Genomic DNA, 21,415 nt, shown 5'->3' with positions numbered 1-21,415 from the left:
TGGAGTCCATTACACAGTCTCGTCACATTTCTGTTGTTGTACAGATGTCGCGGAGGACATTGTTGTGATGTTGGATTGGCTGTTTATTATGGGTGTATCCACTTCTATATATAGATCTATATCTATGTATAGATATAGATCTATATATATATATTTGTCACCGCCACTGACATGTCGACGAACACAGCACCCCACCCAAAGCCTTACAGTAAAGATCGATTCTTTAGATTGTTTTTCAGTTTGTGTATCTCACTTCACGCAGTAGGAAGGGGACGACTCCCTTTACAGGATGAGACGTTGTTGAAGTGCACTTGATTTTAAATTGCGATGTTATTTTTCTTACCTTGGAGAAGTCCCGTCTTTCTTATGTTTAAGAAATAAATGGCTGAGGTATTAACATCTGATCACGAGTTGCTTCTTATTTTCACAAACAAGATGTATTAGATCAATATCCACCCATCAGTATATATGTGTGTGTATACACTGTACATGTACAGTATATGTCATTTCTCCGCTGCATTGCATGGGAACGGGCCTGTTTTAGTAACAACAGATATTTTTTACTACACTTTAACATCTAAATAAACAGACTTCATGTTGTGCTACATTCCTTCTAATGTGCAAATATTTGCATCAAAATAAGACAAAAAATTTGATTCTTCACCTGAAGTTAGCGCATTTTCATTTAAAACGAGTAATATGCAGTATACCACTCTTCTACCCTAAACTGCAGCAGCAACAATCAGTAAAGTTTTTACGCGCTGTGGTGTGACAGCTCCCCAAAAGTGAAGCCAAATCGTCTAGAACGCCGCCTGGCTTTTAGTTAATGCGCTTGATTTATGCAGCAGAGCACGTATTTTAAATGTCAGTATCGCAGGTGATCATGTTCGCTTAATTGTCGGAAGCCCAAATTGCGATCGTGATTAATATTCGATGAATTGTGCAGCCCCCTAAATATAAGTCAGTATTTTTTTATATCATATGCTGCATAATTACCAATGAAAGGGTTAACGAGTTAAAGCAAAACAACAGGGTGAATGCAGTTTAAAGGTGAGAGATGTAAACTAACAACAACAACATAATGAATATAATTGAATCACTTTTTTTTGGAGTAGGTCTACAATGTGAACATGTCTAAATAAAAAGTAATTATTACGTTGACCCTTGACCTCAGTATTTCTAACACAGGTGAAGCAGCCGGTTTCCAGGAGCAGGGAGCAGAAGGGGAGGAGCTTAATGAGGGACAGGTGTGCATGGACCAGGTGATTGACAGCTAAGTAAACGGTAAAACCTCACAGGTGTTCTCAGTTACTCTGATTAGACCTCTGCTCAGGGCTGTGTGGGCGTGTTTGGACTGATTGATTGGCATCTTCCTGCACCTGTTAGGGCGGGGCAAATCACACCTTCATCATTCTTATTGGTAGCTGAAGATTTGTCATCATAGCTCCATTTTCAACTTGAGTTGAGGTCTAAACAGCCAGAAGAATTGAAGACACCTGAGTGGGTGTTCAGAGGCTTTAAGGCCTTGATACACCAGGATTTAAAACCGTGAAATTTCATGGCAAAATTAATTAATTGCAATCAGAGGAGGTGAAATTATTCCGTACAAATGTTCCGTGTACAGTTGGACTTTGACACAGGGATTTACGGCGTTGACCAACAAGCAGCTGTCTTGACCGTGCTGACCTATGAGGGGCCGCAGAGTTCAACATGGAGGAAGGTAAGCTGACATAGCTTTGTTGCTTCATTCACTTCTGTTTGTTTTCTTACTGACTTCTCCAAACTGTCTTTCAACCTTTAAAAACGGGTCACAAATAGTTTCATTTTTATAAAGGTGAAACATTGAAGAGTTAGTCTGACTCACCGGATGTAGACTGCTGGCCGCATATTTCAGCCGGCATCCTCCTCCCCTTCCGCTATCTATTTTGCAAGGTCACCGTCGCTGCATCTAAAACAAGAAATATTTGTGAATGCATCAGAATTATATTTGTGAACCTTTGTGGATTTTTTTTACATTTCTATACATCGATATATATTTTTGTGGAGAGAGTCATTAATATATAAATCACTAAATACATTTGTGAATCCTTCTGTGTGCATTCATTAATATTGAGACTGATCTGACCCCAGAGATGACAAAAAGCGTCTGTCCTGCAGTGCTATTTGCGTGTCTGTGGCTGCTGCACAACTTCCCCACTAGGTGGAGGCAAACCTCTTTTCAAACTCTTCATTTGAAACACATCAGTGAGGACAAAATGACACAAAAATGGAGCACCAGAGAGAGAGAAAGCAAAGGGAGTCCGAGGGGGAAAATGACATCAAGAGTGGGAATAAGATGACAGAGAGAGAAAAGAGAAATCCTTCCAAGTCTCCAAATGTTGAAGCAAATACTATTTTATGTTTCACAAGACTGAAGCGACACACCTGGGAGGGACTCGTCGTCACACAGCAGGGTGACCGAGGAGGCTCAACGTCTCTACCTTCTGCACCGCTCCTCTCTCCACGGTCGCTTACACAAGCAATTACTACAGAGCAGCTGTGGGGTCCCTCAGGGGCCTCCGTAGACCAGGGACCTCCTCCCTCCTCCGCCTCCATTCACACTATCAATACCCCTCACGGAAAAGTAGGATATACTTCAAGTTTATTTTATGAACTTAAGGAAAGTTCAAGTATATTTCCCCCAAGTATACTAATATCAATGTACTTAAGTGTACCACTTAAATACTTATCGGGACTAAATTGGCCCACTTTTTAGTTTATAAAAGTATACTTTTAAGTAAACTGAGTACACAACTACTTTACATCTGAGTTGTATTTTGTACTGCAACTATACTACAAGTAAATAGGTTTACTGTTTGTTGAATAGTTATATACTTGTAGCCCACTTTTTATTTTATGAAAGTACACTTTAAAGTACTCTCAGTAAAGTAGTTTAATAGTTTTTATACTGCAAGTGTACTTGTATGTACTTTTTGGCCACTTTTTAGTTTATTAAAGTACACTGTAAAGTAGTTTAATAGTTTTTATATTGTAAGTATACTTGTATATTGTCGGACACTTTTTAGTTTATGAAAGTACACTTTAAAGTACCTTCAGTAAAGTAGTTAAATAGTTTTTATACTGCGACTATACTTGTATATACAATACTTGTAGCACACTTTTTAGTTTATTAAAGTATACTTTGTATACTTTAACTTATATATTTCTACTATACTTAGACTTTTCTGTATACTTGTCAGTATAAGCCAAGTATACTTAAGTATATCTCTGATAAGTACATGAAGTAAACTGAATGTATACTTTCTTATTATTTAAGTTTAAAATAAGTATACTAATAGCACACTTGAATAAACTTATATTTCGTAGGGGAGAAGTTGAGAATTTTAACAAAAAAGTCACCATTTTATTTCTGTTTAATCTTAGAAAATGCAGATATAGTTATATTTTAAGTTACTGAAATAGAAAGCCAACATCCATTAGTCCCCGTCCAGGGTGTGTGATGCAGAAATATGCAGGTACAGTGTTCATGAGGGGGAAGCGAGGGCCAGGAAGTAGCCGGAGTAACATGGAGGGATTATGTGTTGCAGCAGGTTATAGGTCCCTCTCTGCCGCTTACTTGAAGGAATCCAGGATGCTTGTTTCCAAAATCTCATCAATAACAGCGCCGGGGCTCCGTGTGATGAAGTGCCATTTATTTCAGCTATGTGCAGCTCGCAGTATGGAAATGTTTATAACTGAAGTTCCTGCTTTCAGTCACATTCGCTGATGACACTTTAATTAGCAACTCTGAGGAAGGATGAGCTTAAATTCAAGATGGATTTGATTTTAGGTTTGTTTTAGATTTTCAAATAGAAGTGAAGTTAAAATGTTCCTTTTTTTAAACTTGGTTTGCGTCATCAGAGCATTTATAAAAAATGAAACTGGTACATTCCCTTTATACAAAGACATTATAAAAAGTGACAGTTGACATATTTCTAAATGCCAAAACGGCTTATAAAACTGAGAATACTAAAAGAATGCAACCATAAACAGAAAATAAAACATGATGGCATGGCCACGTTGTTGGCCTCACACGGGGCACCATCTCCTGGATGAAAGACCTGTGTTTGTTGGACCCGTCCACCTCCCCTCCAGCCCTCCCTGTGTGTGTGTTTTCACTCTTTAAACTACGTCACCACACTCCCCGACCACTTTCTCTGAGCGTCTAATAATACAGACGCTAAAGGGTGCCGTATTTGACACCCTGGGAACGAGTGTCACGTCATGTTTTAGCTGGAAAACTCACATCTGTGTTCTCTTGTGTGAATCATTGTCTTGTTCATACTCGGAGTCGCTCGTCATGTTTAGTGAGCTTGGGTGGAAGCTTGTTGTCTGATTCTTGTTTATGGGGGAAATGATTCATTGGTGAGAAACAGGACGTCCAATCAGCTGTACATATTCTTAGCCTGGATGAATCTTTCTCCCCTAATCTCACTAAATAAAATTATCAGTCGCCTTTGAAACTTTTACTGCCAGTTGACTCATTTATCCGGGTTCCCTGCAGCTTTTATGAAGTCCAGTAAGTTGATTTTCAAACTTCCAGAGTCTATTGCATTTTTCTTCGCTTATGTTTCTGAGTTCATCAGACTACTTAAACATGATTGCAGTCCTTAAATACGCTCTCCCATAATTCCCCACAGCTTTTTTTCCTCATATGGGCCAGTCAGCTTTCATCTTTGTCCTCAATTTTAATGGCTGCATGAAATAGAAAGCATATGATGCTCTCTTTTAAATCGTCATCCTAATATCCCTCATTCACAGTCGGAGGATCGAAAGGCAGCAGGGTGAAGAGGGAGAAACGCACATCTGCGACGCAGCGCTAATTATTAGGAAATATTGAGGGGGAAAAAGGAGAAAGAGAGAGACTGGGCTGTGGAGCTGAGCGATCCTCAGATCCTCTTCCAAGCGGCTGTGCCCGTGGTGGCGCTGCTCGTTTCATCTCCGTCTCTCGAGCGCCGTTTAACTGCACTTGCTGTGCAGTATGTTGATCCTGAGGGTCCTGTGTTTATACATGAAACCCACACACAGATATGACGATAAAGCTGCCATGTCAGGCCTCACAAAACACACTTAACAAGGAATCAGCATACTCCTCTTCCTCAATACTTTGCTGCTTGATTTGTAGTGATATATCGGTGCTCAACAAGCCCGGCGGTTCGGTTTGTGTTGCGGTTTTTGGGTCACGGTTTGTTTTGCACAAAGTGTTTGAACTCCAAAATAAATAAATTGATGATGATGAATGATATTTCTATATTATCTGAAGCCATAACACTGATTTCATACATGAAATAAGGCAGGTTTAATAGCCAAGTAGGCCTGTGTTCAGATAATTCTATGTCTCTTTATATCATTTCATCAAATGATTAGCAGACCTGTATTTAATAGTGGTGCAACAGTTTGTTTTTTTACGGTTCAGTTGTGCATCCCTAATATGTTCTTGGTAATAGTGATGGGAAAACAAGTTTTTCTCATTCCCTTTGGCTCAATTCTTAAATGAAAATAATTTTTTCCCAAGCTCAAATTGCTGAACAATTAGGTTGTTTTTTTTCACAACAGATTTGAATTTCAGTCAAGCAAATTGCACGTGTTTCGGCACATGTGTGCAAAAGAGTCAGTACAATGCACATGTCTTGCTGATCAAAACCGCTGAGTTGATTCTGAGGGAAATTGTCTTCACAACTTCTAAACATTATTTCATCGTTTGAGGCATCACATGCAAAATGATCCATTCAATTATCAAAATCTATACTTGTATATCCCATAAATATCTATGGCATGGTGTTACATCTGTGGGGAGGTACAATTAGTTGTTTTTATACTGAACTACAGCAGGTTCTCTCATTGTTGTAGGGTTTGTTTTTCGGGCATTGATGTCATTTAGTGGCACATTTTCTGTTTTGTGTACAAAACGTGCAACACATTGCTACACAGATAAATGCAGTATATACAAATGTGCACATCCTTTTCTCAGGAGACTCGTGGGTACCCATACAACCCATTTTCATTCACATATCTTGAGGTCGGAGGTCAAGGGACCCCTTTGAAAATGGCCATGCCAGTTTTCCCTCACCAAAGTTTTGTGTAAGTGTGGAGCGTTATTTAGCCTCCTTTGCAACAAGCTAGTATGACATGGTTGGTACCAATGAATTCCTTAGGTTTTCTAGTTTCATATGATACCAGTATCTTCACTCTAGCTTTAAAACTGAGCCTGCTACAACCTAAAAATCACAAGTTGCGTTAAAGAAATTAGTGGCGTTAACGCGTTATTATCGCGTTAACTCTGACAGCCCCAATGAAAACACATGAAATACTTTAAAATTAGGACAACACATAAAACAAGGCAGTCCAGAGACCATTTCAAAAAGAAGACTGATCCAAAGCGTTTAAGAGAAACTGTAATAAGAACCACCTGATTGCTGTGAGAAGAACAATATCCTAAATTTATCCATAAACCAAAACATCCTCGTAGAGACCGGTCGGAGCTGTGGTTTATCACAGTGACATTCAATAGTCGTGGAAAAGAAGTCGGTGACATTGCTGTTGAAACGCAGGCCTCGTTTTCCAGCTCCAAAACAGATTTCACTGCCACATTGTTTGCAAAGCTGTACTTTATCAACCCATTGTGTTAGCAGGAGTAGCAGATCTGACTGCACAAGCACCGCAAATGAAGTATTCCCTAAACCATTACCTTTTATAAATATCCGCTCATTATAAGCATGCAGAATACATCAGACTGGGTTGTGCACTGTGTCTGCAGCCTGTATTCTGCTGTTTGAGTGATGCATTTTATTTAATCAGCTCCAGATGGGCTGCACCACTCAATATGCATCACCTGCTCAAAGTTTACAGCCTCATATTCATAACTACTAAATACTGCAGCGGTGTAGACTCCATCAATAAGTACGTCTTTAAGGCAAAGTTTAAGTTTTTAATAAGCTAGTTTTTAGTCTTTATGAGTGTTTTTCTTTGTGTGCAGCTTTTTAGTTTTTCGAGGAAGTGAACATCCTGTTCATGAGAAATCATAACTTGATTATTTTAAACAACTGCAAAACATTATTCTTACATCACTTTCTGTATTAGCACTCCACCCTGTTTATGTAGAATTCGCAGAAGCACGCAAATGAAGGTTTTCTAGCAATATTCTTTCAGCTGCACCACAACGGTGATCATATCTATAAAGCACGCAACTGTTTATGTCCCAGACTTGAGTCATATTCTTTGTGAAAATGTGCAGGAAAGGCAACATTTGTGTGTAAAACAAAGGCTGGAGTCGCTCAGGAAGCTGCACAGTGGGTGGGCTCGGACCTGACAGCAAAGCTGCAGCACCTGCACGTGACGATCTCCTTAATGCTTCTGCTTTTAATTAGCTTTTATTGGATTAAATACAAGAGCAGTTGATTACTCTCACATGCCTATCTTGCTTTATTAATCTTGTAAAAAAACAAAAATCAAATAACCGTCTGCGTGCGCGGAGAGAGCTCGGCAGCTGAGCCTGTTTGTACTTTCATGCTTAGTTAGCACACCTTGCAAAGTATTCTGGGAGACTTCGACAGTCAGTCAGGAAGCCTTGGCGCCGAAGCAGCACCAGATTATTCATTCACCACCTACATAATATATCACGGCACGCTGCTGCTCATATTTTCATAAGCTGATATTTTTTTCGTTCCAGCTTGTCAGTCATCACTTTGGCACCTGATGCAACACTGGAAAAGCTATAATGTCTATTATAACATTACAGCATGCATGAATGATGACTTGAGCTTTGTATGAAGTAAAGTTAAAGGGTTAAATGTGACTGGATTTATAGTTTGACATTGTGTGAAGCTGGAGCTGTTAGCTTAGCTTAGCATAAAGAGTGGAAGCAGGGGGAAACAGCTAGCCTTGCTCTGTTCAAAGGATAAAGAAACGCCTACCAACACTTGTTCCTTTATTCCGTAATGTAAAAATAACAGTTTGTGGTTTTAGTGGGTGTTTCTTGTTGTCACTGTGAGGCTGAGTTACAGCACGTACCGACCCATGAAATTGTAGGTTTTACATTTCTGTGTGTATGTATGTGGATTAAACAAACAAGTTAATGTGAGCTTTAGAGGTGTAGTACAGCTATTCTCTAAAGTTGGCCTTAGAGCGCCACCTAGTGGGCCGACGATTGCTTTTCTACCTTTCAGAGTTTGTAGCGGGCTCAGTTTTAAAGTCAAAGGTCCAGTGTGTAACAATAAGGGGAATTTATTGGCAGGTATGGAATATAATATTAATAAGTATGATTTATTTACTGTATAATCACCTGATAATAAGAATAGTTATGTTTTCTTTACCTTAGAATGAGTCGTTTATATCTACATAGAGAGCCGGTCCTCTTCACAGAGTCCGCCATGTTGCATCACCATGTTTCTAGTAGTCCAGAATGGACAACCCAAACTCTGTTATCTTTTCCTGCTTGGGCCGGAGTCGATAACGTTACTCGGTCTCGTCGCCGTCGCTCTCTCTCTCTCTTGCTTCACCACTCACTTCCCACATAGACACACAGTCTACAGACTGGCTCTAGAGAGGGACATTTGTGTTTTTGCGTCGGCCACCGCAGCTCTCCAACACGCTTGGCACACGGGAGAGGTTTAAGTTGGTTGCAATCTCCTCACCTCACCACTAGATACCACCAGATCCTACACACTGCACCTTTAAGAATCCATTGGTTCAAGCCATGTAATGCTAGCTTGTTGGGAAGGAGACTAAATAACGCTCCAAAGTTACGCTACATTTTGGCAAGGAAAAACTGGCATGGCCATTTCAAGGGGAGTGTCATCAAAGAGTTGTGAAGCTGTGTTTTCTCAATTTTGCAGTGTGCTAAGCTCTCAGGGCCACCGTAGATTTGACATATTTAGCCCCAACATTGGGTATTGTTTGAAATGTTTCAGGACTAGTACCAGTGCTTTTCCTGATAAGTTGTTTTTTTATACCTTACTTTGAGAAATATAAACAAATGTATTCAACAAAATGAGTAAAAAAGATAATGGAAATGGATATTTACCAGATATTTAATACCAAATTTTAGTAAATATGCATCAATGTGTTGGTGAAAAACTATCTTTAACTGGGCCAGCTGGTTGATCTAAAAACATCCTGGTGCTAAAGTCAGCACACTGAGCTATTGTGTGCATCAGAGACAGATAGCAGTCCACTTTGTGTGGTGAATAATTTGTTGGGTAATTCCTCTCCCGGCTAAGAATAGCACCTGCAGCCGGCTGGCAGGCAGCGTGCTGGTGGCGAGCGGTGTGCCGAGAGGCTCGGGGTGGTCAGCGGACGGCTTAGTTCTGGTCTCTGAGGTCCAGCCAGACCCAGTTCCCACAGTTCCTACTACTTGGCTTGCAGGGCATGTTTTCAATGGGCGTACTTTTCTATTTTGATGCTTCTCTGAAAAAGCCCAAAGACAAACAATGAGAATGGCTGCAGTCTCGTTTATAACAGCCAGAGTTAAAGCTATTGTTTTCACGCTTGGAAACCACATAACAGATCAGAGAGGAAGAAGAATCCCACTTTGGACTTTCAAGGCTTATCGTGCCTTGGCTTCAGCTCAGTCCGTCACCTCCCAGTGACCTCCTGAACAAACCAGCGTCGCTGCCAGCAGACAAGTTGTTCTTACAGTTACAAGTCGTGAACTATAATCCATTTTACAGTCTTTAGTGTCGTTCCTCATTCTCTCTCTCTCTCTCGTCTCCACATTTCTGCTTAATCCGCTGCATGAAAACGGGCAGCGTTACTTTATTCTCTCGTTCAGCTGCACGGTGATAAATTATTTTCATTACACGACGAAGCACAGATATGGTTAGGAGAGAAGTGTGTGTGTGTATAATATGAGCAGTTGATAAATCAGATGTCTGAGCTGAGTTAGCTCTGGTATATTCTCTACAGTATGATATACAGAGTGATGCAGAGCAGAGACACAGTCAATGAAACACTGTCGATGCACAGCAATTGATCAACGTTACAGCGCTCTTTGTGGTCATTTTTTAGATTCTTTACACGTGTACGAATCATGAGCGTAACGTCCAGGCAACAAAATATTCACTTTAGCATCCTCAGTTGCAGAATAATGCACGTTAAAGCGAGAAAATATATCTAATGTTTGTAAAATTTCAGTCGTCATTAGATATTTGCTTGTGGAAAAAGCTGCTTTCACGAACGGCAACATATTTAAAAGTGTGAATACAGTTAGTGCTGTTTTTACATGTGAAAGGGCAGAGGTTATAAATGGAGCTAAATATATCCAGATGTGCAGCTACTAGATAGGATACGAACTTCATTTCAAATGCGCAAACACTGATAAATATCTGTATGTGATCACAGATTTTCCAGAGCGGAGTGCTTTGTAACTTTATTACTTAGATTTGTCCCATCAGATGTGATGTGTTCTTGTTCTTTTGAAGCCTAATTTGTTTGTAGGAGTTGGTCCAATTTGTAGAATAACAGCATATGACAGCTGCAGCATCAGGATATTTATCACTGATCCACATCTGAAGAGAACAGACCAGCAAATATTCAAAATATGCCCGTTATTTAACAGCGTGTTTTAAAGTGTCTTCCGTTCCAGAGTGCTGTTACATTTCATACAGTTATTGTGATGCACTCTGCTTCATATCTGGATCTTGTAATGAGTCTCATATGTAGTTTATGAATCATCTTATATTGTCTTGTATTACCTCGAACTATTGGAATAACTTTTGTTACTCTTGAGTGAGGCGGTAGCTGGTGTGTCGATGTGCAAAGGAAACAGACTCGGTGAATAAATCATGAAACATGTGACCTAAACATCCACTGCTGAGACTAAAAAATGGGAACAGACAGAAAAGTCAGATCTGTGCAGCGATGAGAAGACATTCCTCACATTAATACATGAAGCAAACATAAGTGCCATATTTCTATCATGTTTTAAATAAATAAATAACTGCACAGCAGACTTTCTAACATTACGTAACAAGCGTAAAGTCAACGTTTAGTTGCAACAATCTCTGGTGCTGAGAAATGAAGCCAAAAAACTGCAGTTCCTCGAATGTGATTTTTATACAATTTGCACCACATTTTTTGGTTTTATTTCAAAATAAAAATGTGAAAAAGGGACATTTTCAGCCCCTACACCGGGTACTGTTTGAAATGTTTCGGTGTTGATACCAAAACAATAATATATGTTTTTTATACTTTGAGAAATATAAACAACTAAAAGTTTTTTTATTCAACAAAAGGATCCAAAGTTCTCAATTGTCAAATATTGTCTAAACACAAAAACAAGCCATACAAGAACTTGAAATGGAAATCTAACCAGACTTTAAATGCAACTTTAAGTTACTCAACAGTTTTCGATCCTCGGTGCTGCAGACATGTTTTAGTTGATACCAAAAAAGTATTGACGTTCTTTATTAAACCTACTTATTGATACTGTAATGATGTGAAAAAATCAGAATTAGACTTTTTAATATGTGGCAGGGTCACAACAATGTGTCGCTGTTTGCTCACATTCATAAAGCTTTCACTGTAATTTCGTTCTAAGAGTTAATGTAGAAGCCAGACAGCTGAACTTGAAGCTACTTTACATAATTGTGTTGGACACATTATGAATAATTCACCGCCACAAACTCTGCAGAGTTTTAAACACACAGCACAGCAACAATATCTCCTTTATTTACTCTCCCCGACCTGTGATTGTTTGTTTCTAACCTGGTCAAGTAGAAACAAATTTATTCGATGAATCACGCGAGCGAACGCCGACCACGAGGAGCTGAGACGTTGGTTTATGGACTGAAAACACAGTTTTTCTCCATAAAAGTTTATGCTCCGTCGTCGTCCTCTGCAGAGCTCAGCAGAGGATTTGTTCCAATCTGTGGAGCATCTGATTGTTATTTGTTCTCTTTGTGATGTTATCATGATAGGAACACTGAGCTGAGGCCCGAGGGCTCCATAAAGAAACCCAGAGAGGTCTAAATTGAGACTGGGACTGACATCGGTCACGACGTCGCCGAGAAGGCTGTAATCAGAGCTGGCTTTGTGTGTAGACAGTCGGCTCATCCGTCGCTCACTAAAAACATTCTGGCTCAACCTCAGAGCTGAAGGCTCGAACACAATAGAGGACACGACAGTCCGCTCTACTTACTTTAAGACATCTGGGCTCATGAAATGATAATCAGCTTCAGTTAAAGTTACAGCCCCGTCAATACTCATGAACATGAACAACCCGTTCTGAGATTCAGGCAGCGGTGGATAATAGTTTAATGGACACGCATAATGAACTCAAATACAGCGTTTTGTTACCGACTAATACTTAAAGTTGAACTATCAATGTTTTTATATCGACAATGGAAACTGGCAGCCCAGTCAGCAGGAAAAAATGTTGGCATTGTACATTTCTGCAAATCACAGATACGTTGAATGTCGACAGTTTTTGCATTCGGTCAGAGCAACTCCAACGAGCAACCGTTATCGCAACCTGATCTCATGGGACGGTGTATTAATAGCACGCCATTTTATGGACATTCTGTGCGTCATGATGACTCATTTTAAGCTTTTTGCATGACATTTCACGCCATGTTGCTATCGTGAAACTGCAGTTATGTTTGGTCAACAACATCACTTAGGTAGGCTTAAAATAAGTATGTAAAATTCGTACGTAAGCAATGTAACATAAGTACGGAAAACAGTCACAAACGTCACTAACGTAACGACACTTCTCTCCTGGTTGAAAGTCCTGTGTTAGTTTGACCTTCCCTCCTGTAATGTTGCACACAAGACTCCGGGACCAAATGAATACGTCAACGCGCTAACGTCTTACCAAAAGCTCTCATCTGTCATGTCAAGTTCATTCTTGTCATGAAGAATTAGTGAGATTGAACATCGGCTTGAACTTGTTTTTTTTATTAACCATGTAAACTTCAGTGCAGCAAACGCTCATGAGAGCTCAAAACTGTCCTACCCACATGTACTTCACAGTCACTTCCTCCAGTCCTCTGAAGCTCTTCTCATTTTGTACCCGGAAATCGATCTCAGCGCGCCATCTTGAAGGATGTCTCAATTCCTATAAATGCATCTCGAGGAGCGAGGGAAGATGCACGGGTGTATCCTTTGCGCAAGTCTTTTTGGCACCCGTGACGAATAAAAGAGGCGTCACATTATGCCATGTTGTGAATTGAATTAATTAATTAAAGTTAAATTAATTGAGTTGTTATGAACACTGTTCTGCTCATCTGACAGAGATCATAAAATACAGCTGTATAACAAAACAACAGACAGATGATGCAGCTGTGCCACACGTCATATTTAATTGACGTCGCTTTAACATGACGGCCTTGTTGCCATGGCTCCTTTTGATCATTGAATCATGTTCAGATGAGATCAAATGAGATAATCTGTTATTAGTCTCACAGCAGGGAAATTAGCAGTGTTATTGAATGTTAATACCACTTATATACCTTTTTAAACGGAGGGTGATATTTTTCAATTTGCATTTGAACTCAACTTGACATCATTTATAGTCTATTTTTCAAGTAATGGATCTTAAAATCTTTCAGGAAATGAACAGTAGACTGACATAGTCATAATAAATCTAAATAAATCTCAGTCTAAAGCTGACTGTCAGTGACTGCTTTAACTTTAAAACAAATATAAATATTGAATTTACTGCTGTGTGTCACAATCATATCAGAGTTTCTATCGGCCCAGAGCTAACGTGGGTGGGAATAATGGACTCATTATTCATGTTTTATTGGTGCAAATGGTCTCCATCTGTAGATATGCAAGTTTTAATGATACAGCACATTTTTTTTTTAATCATTTATAGCCAATTGACAGAGAATCACTGCTTTAAAAGAACGATGTTGACTTACTTACAGTATCATTATTTTAATGTAGTGTTATCTCCAGTCCAGTTGAGATGAACCAGTTGGCCACCGCTCGCTCTACAAACCCTGATTTAAGGCTCGTATAAAAGTATATAGAGCATATTATTATGGGAGCATCGCTGAGCCTCAAATGAACGGGTATAAAGCGGAGATATTGAGCCAGGCATAAGAGATATTCTCCGACTCCTCTTTATGCCGTGCTAGACATTAAAGGGGACATATCGTGCTCATCTTCAGGTTCATACTTGTATTATGGGTTTCTACTAGAACATGTTTACATGCTTTAATGTTCAAACAACACATTATTTTCCTCATACTGTCTGCCTGAATATACCTGTATTTACCCTCTGTCTGAAACGCTCTGTTTTAGTGCGTTTCAACGGAATGGCAACGGAATTGTGTTGCTAGGAAACAGCTTCGGTCCATGTTTACTTCCTGTCAGTTGATGTCATTCACATACACTGCAACAGGAAATAAACTGGGACACATTTAGAATGTTTAAGTTTAAAACTGTGAAATGGTCTAAATATTGTATATTTGTGACATCACAAATGTACAGAAATCCTGACGGCTTGTTTCAAACGCACAGTTTCTGAATACGGGCTGTGTGTATTTCTCTGTGGATTGAGCGTTTTGATACTTTCACAGTATTTATATATCACTTAAACCTGCTTTATAATATAACAGACATGAAAATCTCACTTTTTACAATATGGGACCTTTAAGAAACAGATCAGTGTGATGCTGATGAACCTATAATCCAGATCTGTCCTCCTTCACTTGTTGTTTGTTGTCCTCCAGAGGGCAGTGTTTGAATGAGAGAGCCTCCATCTGTCAGCACTCATCACATCTCTGAGATGTGACGGATGCCAAGAACTTAGCGGACATTCAGTCCTCACTGAGTCCACATTATGTTATTCAAACCAGATATAGAACATAAAACATTAAGATGAATTAAAATCATGAAGAGTATCTTATAGCAGCAGGAAGAGGAGGAGGAGGAGGTCTGAACAGTGTGAATGTGTCCACAGAGAGCTGTAATGAGGGATAATTAACGGGAGGGATTAGAGATGAACTCGTGTTCAGAGACCAGAGACTGATATCAGGATCTCAGGAGGAGAGAGAGACGCATGTTGACAAAATAAAAATGCTTTTCAGACACGTAATGCAGCTGAAATCATTAACGGAGGAGATGATGATGTAAACAACAACAACAAAAACAACAACACAGATCTGCTGCTCTATTTTCTCTCCTCTCACCTCCTTTTCTCCTCTGTTCTCCTCTAATATTCTTCTGTTAAATTCTGTCCTCTTACTTTTCCCTCTCTTCCCCCCTCACCTCTTTCTTTCTTCTCCTCTATTTATCTTCTTATCTCCTCTCTACTTTATTTGTGTCCTCTCCTCACCTCTCTTTTCTCCTCCTCCTATCTCCCTCTCTTCTAACCTTTCTCCTCTCCTCACCCCTCACTTTCTCCATCCCCCTCTATTTTATTTTCTTATCCTCTTTCTCCTCCTTTCTATTTTTATTCTCTCACCTCATCTCTCTTCCTCTCTCTTCTCCTCTCCTCTCTTCCCCCTCACCTCTATTTTCTTCTTATCTTCTCTCTCTCTCTCTCTCAACCACTTTATTTCTTTATCCTCTCCTCACCCCTCCTTTCTCCCTCTCCTCTATTTTTCTTCTCCTTTCCTCTCACTTTTCCCATATCAATTTCCTCCTCTTTCTCCTTCTCCTCTCCTTCTCTCCTCTCTTCCTCTCCTTTCCTCTCTCCCATCCTTTCCCCTCTGTCTTCTCTCCCATTTCCTATCATAAATGTTCTCCTCTTCTCCTCTGCTCCCCCTCTACTCCATTTTCTCTCTCCTCTCCTCTAACCTTTCTCCTCTGTCTTATCCCTTCACCTCTCCTCACCTCTCACTTTTCTTTTCCCTCTACTCCTCTCCTCTATTCTCCCTCTCCTAATCTATTTCCCTCTCACCTCTCCTCTCTCTCTCTCTTCCTCTTCCTCTCCTCTCCTATTCTCTCTCCTCACTTTTCTCCTCCTCCTCTCCTCCTTCTCTCCTCTCCTCTGTTTATTCTCTCTTCCTCTCCTCTCCTCTCTTCCTCTCCTCTCTCACCTCCATCTTCCTTTCCTCTCTCCTCTTTCTCCTCCATCTTTATCCCTGCCTCTCCTCCTCTCCTCCTCTTCCTCCCTCCTCTTCTCTCCTCTCCTCTCCTCTCCTCTTCCCCTCCTCTCCTCCTCTCCTCTTCCTCTCCTCTCCTCCTCTCCTCCTCTCCTCTTCCTCTCCTCTCCTCCTCTCCTCCTCTTCCTCCCTCCTCCTCTCCTCCTCTTCCTCCCTCCTCTTCTCTCCTCTCCTCTCCTCTCCTCTCCTCTCCTCTCCTCTCCTCCTCTCCTCCTCTTCCTCCCTCCTCTTCTCTCCTCTCCTTTCCTCTCCTCTCCTCTCCTCTTCCTCTCCTCTCCTCCTCTCCTCTCCTCTCCTCTCCTCCTCTCCTCCTCTTCCTCTTCCTCCCTCCTCCTCTCCTCTCCTCTCCTCTTCCTCTCCTCTCTTCCTCTCCTCCTCTTCCTCCCTCCTCCTCTCCTCCTCTTCCTCCCTCCTCTCCTCTCCTCCTCTTCCTCCCTCCTCTTCTCTCCTCTCCTTTCCTCTCCTCTCCTCTCCTCTTCCTCTCCTCTCCTCCTCTCCTCTCCTCTCCTCTTCCTCTCCTCTCCTCCTCTCCTCCTCTTCCTCTTCCTCCCTCCTCCTCTCCTCTCCTCTCCTCTTCCTCTCCTCTCTTCCTCTCCTCCTCTTCCTCCTCTCTTCCTCTCCTCCTCTTCTCTCCTCTCCTCTCCTCCTCTCCTCCTCTTCCTCCCTCCTCTTCTCTCCTCTCCTTTCCTCTCCTCTCCTCTCCTCTTCCTCTCCTCTCCTCCTCTCCTCATCTTCCTCTCTCTAGTTTCTGAATGAACATCTCTCCTCCAGGTTGGACCCTCCCACTTTCTCTCTCTCTCTCTCTCTCTCTCTCTCTCTCTCTCTCTCTCTCTCTCTCTCTGAGCTTTAATTGTCATCTTTGACTGGAACTCTCGTGGCTTAAATACCGGAGGAGCATCGAGGGAGGAACTCACCAACTCTTTCAAAGCGAGCATCACTTCATCACCATCTCTCTGCATCACTGCTCCACATCTCTACCTTTCTCTCGTGCGTATTGAATCCTCCACCTCGGAGCCTCGTGATGCAGGTGTGCGTGGCTCTCCTCGTGCTGCTGCAGGGATGCTGCTGCAGCACAGCAGGGATGAAGGGATGGAAAGGACTAAAGAACGACAACACGGAGGTTTCACCGGAGTACCGGGAGAACACGAGGACGGCTCAGGAGGAGATGCTGCAGCCGGCCAACAACAACAACACCGGGAACACAAACAGTAACACCGGGAACAGCATGAACAACCGGGCCAAGACCGGAGGAAGGAACTCCAACACGCTCTCCTACAGTAAGTTCATTATAACAACTATTATTCCAGGTGGCACCTTTAGAAATAAATCTAATTAAAGACTGATAATGAGATAATTAGATCATCAGTAGCCAGGGCAACCTGATAAAGGTCATTTATAGTTGAGGCCTCGTGCGTAAAAGTGAGGAAACTAACATTAAAAAATGCATATAAGATGTTTTATAGACAAAGTGTGAAAGATTAAGTGCGCAAAGCATGAAAATATATAATACTAAGTATAATATTATTCTCTCTACACTGATATTAAAAGTTTATATGTAAGTTTAGGATATTTTTAAGGATAAATATTTTTTTTTCAGATGAAATGAAAGATTTGTGGGAATTGTTTGCTCAGACTGTCCAAACATGTTTAAATCATCTTTATTAAATGCCTGAAAAATGTAAATGTAAGAAAAATTTGACAAGTTTACCTGTTAATGTTTTTGTGGTGTTGTTTTAGAGGACAAAATTATTTAATTCATTTTTATTATTTATTATTTTTTCTAAAGGACTAGATTATTTAATTATTTTTATTATTATTTTGGTTTTCTTCTAAAAGACTAAATTATTATTTTTTTTCATTATTATTTTTTGTTTTTTTGTTCTAAAGGACTAGATTATTTAATTATTAATTTATTATTATTATTTTTTTGGTTTGTTATAAAGGACTAGATTTATTTAATTATTTTTTATTATGTTTTTGGTTTTGTTCTAAAGGACTAGATCATTTAATTGTTAATTTTCTATTATTATTTTTGGGGTTTTGTTCTAAAGGACTAGATTACATAATAATTTTTTTTATTATTTTGGGGGTTTTTTTCTAAAGGGCTAGATTATTTATTTATTATAATTTTTGTATTATTATTGTTTTGGTCTAAAGGATTAGATTATTTAATTAGACTTGATTTTTTTTTTTTTTTACATATTTAATAAGATAAGATAAGAATCAGAGGCTCTGACGTAAAAAAAATGCACAAAGATCACCTGCCTCTTCATTAGACTTCACTGACTCCCTGATGCTGTGTGGGAAGAGTGTTTTCTAGTTGAATCCGCTGCCAGAGTTGGTTGGATTGTTGGATGGTTGGTTGGTGAGAGCGGCACATTCTTGTGGTTTCTGTCCTCTACAACCCAAATCTGAAGTGGAGCACTCAGAGAGACATCGGGGCTTTTTTTTTTTTTAACCTCGTCTTATTTCCTCCTCTCTTTATACTGTTAGTCAAGCTCTACTTACGCCATCACCGTCTGATTGCAACAACATGCAGTTTGTTCTTCAGGGTTTTAGAAATAGCTTTTTAAATGCAACGCTGCCTCTGAGAATGATTCCCACCTGTGTCCAGTGAAGGTTGTAATCTCACGCTTATGAATTCAACATGGGTGGTGGAAATATTCTCACAGATTTGCCTTCCATTTCAAGGAGGTTAGATTAGAAGAACGACAGCGGACAAAAGGGGGAATTAGGAAGTCAGGATGTGTTAGTGTGACTGATGGGGATATTAGAGCAAATCCTCACATTAAACAAGCTATTAGTCTCCAATGGTGGAGTTATGTATATAAATACGTGTTGAGGTTCACACAGGGAGACAGAAATCCTCCTGGATTATTCTCTTCATCCTACTCTCAATTTTCATCCTGATCGTGGTCCCTGTGGGGTCACGGCCGAGACTTTCACCACGGCCTGGCCTCCCTCCAGTCCTCTCCCAGGGCTCGCCACCGAGGGAGACGAGCAGCTCACGCTACTCTACAGTAGTCTGCAGGACACCATCATTAGTTTTTTTTCAGGCTGACAGCGGAGAGGAAATGTAGGGGGGGGAATGCACAAGAACAAGACAACCTGGCTTTCTGGGATACGGTGGTGCAAACCGCGGCCCAGTGTCGGCTTTGTGGTCCCTTCAGCGGCGGCCACAGAATAACACCAGATCAGGTTCTCAAGGGGAGAAGAAAAAAAAGGAAGTCACCTCACATAAATCCTTTGTTCAGCCCTTTTTTTGCAAAGAAAGCCACAGAGGAAAACAGATCCCTCTCCGAGTGTATCATTTCTGACCCTTTTTTTTTTTTTACACACTGGTTGTAAAAAACCCAAAACAATAAGTCAGGCATACGGCTGTTAGAAAGCTGAAACTCAAATCAGTCTGGCAGATGTCCAGTTGGTCCAGTTTGCTTTAAAATAAGCAGACAGCTATTTACTCCTCCATCACCACATACGTTTCCTGAGGGCCGGCGCTGAATGCCAGCTTTTTCCTTCCAGCCCAAAAAACCTCCATTAAGTTTGATTGAGCTGTTTAATGGCCCTCTGGTCTGGATTTGCTATCAGCTGATTGCTGCCAGCTGGATCTCTTTGTCGAGGCCCGTCATCAGCTAATGATCAGACCGTGAATCAAATTCAGAAACTCTGATATGATCTCTCCAATCTTTACTTACAAATTGCTGCGTTAAGTTGTGTCTTTCCGGCTGCCTCATAATGTGTCAAAATTAGCTGCCTACTTTGTATCTGTGGTGTCACCTTGACGTAAACAGCTGCGGCGTCGAGGCAGTTAACCTGCAGAACGTCCGTATTGGCGTGCACGATTCAAAGTGTTTGTTTTGGTCCGAAGCCACACGAGTGTAACTGTGATTTTCTGCTCTTCAACCAGGTGCCGCGGAGCTGAGCTGTAGAGAGCTGCGCTCCACCCGTTACATCACCGACGGATCTTGCCGCAGCGCCAAACCCGTCAAGGAGCTGGTGTGCTCGGGCCAGTGCATGCCCTCACACCTCATGCCCAACTCCATCGGCCGCGGCAAGTGGTGGCGGGGCAACGCCTCGGAGTACCGCTGCATCCCGGCGCACTCCCGGACGCGCAGGGTGCAGCTGCAGTGCCCCAACGGCAACACTCGGACTTACAAAATCCGCGTGGTCACCTCCTGCAAGTGCAAGCGCTTCAGGCCCCACCACAACCAGTCGGAGGTTAAGGAGGTGCCGAAGACGCAACGCAACAAGAAACACAGTCGTTTGTCTCAAGACCGGAGCAAGAACAACACGCCGACGCTGACGAGCAACTCGTACTGACGCTCCTCTCCGGCATCCTTAAGGACAGACACTCACACACCCGTCACACAACACACCAACCAACAGATCTCCTTCAGATAGGGAGGAGGTGCACAAAGAAATCCAAGAGAGCGAATTCATAAGCTAATTGCCTGGCTGGTTTTACGTCGCCAGTCTTTATTTTCAGCAGATTTGTGAACTTTGCTGCTTATTTGCATGAGTCGGCGGCAGGGTGCTTGTGACTGGAAGATGTAGCACCAAGAATCTGATCAGCCCCAACAGCTCCAAACCTCCCCGGGCTTGGTTTCTGTCCTCCACTCAAACAGATTTTCGTTTAATGAGAAGTCCTCCCCGAGGCTCTGAATCCATCTGTACAAACATCCAGCGGATGCAGCGCTGCACCGCAACACAGCCCCGTTTTTAAAGCTGAAAAGGTGTATCTTCGCTCCAGAGTGGTTGTAATCCATCTGCTTCTGGCTGTGTGTGTGGAGGAGATGGCGGCAGCTCTGGGGGCTCTGACGGTGGGATGTTGACAGGTTTTCAGAGGTCTGTACGGCGGTCCAGGCAGCTCACTAAAGGCCATACTTGCCAACCTTGAGACCTTAAAAATAGGGATTTCTAAAACCTCAAAACCAAAGCAGGGTTTGAGTTTCAGAGACTTTGTTTCCTTCATTCTGGTGACTTTAAAAGAGTGAAAATAACAAAATAATAACTACACTGCAACAGCATTTTTATGTTAAACTTTTAATTTTACCTTTAACTCACAGGAAAGAAGCCTGAATAATTCGCCCCTCTGGTGTAAACTTGGCGTGTGAATCTCTGGCATAAACTAATATTCATCGTTTTTATTTATTTTTTGCTCCCGCCTGAGTTTCTTTCTCTTAGTTTTCTCCGTCTCTCACTCACTGAAGGTCCTTTCAGACACAACGCGACACTAACGCGGCACCACTGCTCTTTGAAACCCGTTATTTCCAACGTCTTGCGCCGCGCCACGATGGCTTTTCGCTGCATTGATCTAAACA

General features: G+C 41.3%; 1 protein-coding gene across 1 annotated transcript; it reads left to right on the top strand.

Annotated features, from left to right (window-relative positions):
- Window positions 1-1,417: 1,417 nt before the first annotated feature.
- sost (sclerostin) lies at window positions 1,418-21,177 on the top strand. Its single transcript, XM_037755774.1, has 3 exons — window positions 1,418-1,720; window positions 16,866-17,371; window positions 20,002-21,177. The coding sequence occupies exons 2-3, from the start codon at window positions 17,116-17,118 to the stop codon at window positions 20,412-20,414; spliced, it is 669 nt and encodes a 222-aa protein (XP_037611702.1). The 5' UTR covers window positions 1,418-1,720; window positions 16,866-17,115; the 3' UTR covers window positions 20,415-21,177.
- The last annotated feature ends 238 nt before the right edge of the window (window positions 21,178-21,415 follow it).

The sequence above is a fragment of the Sebastes umbrosus genome, chromosome 20, assembly GCF_015220745.1.
Source record: "Sebastes umbrosus isolate fSebUmb1 chromosome 20, fSebUmb1.pri, whole genome shotgun sequence".
Lineage (NCBI taxonomy): Eukaryota > Metazoa > Chordata > Actinopteri > Perciformes > Sebastidae > Sebastes > Sebastes umbrosus.
The sequence above is the reverse complement of the archived record's forward strand: the minus strand, read 5'-3'. Positions and strand labels throughout refer to the sequence as shown.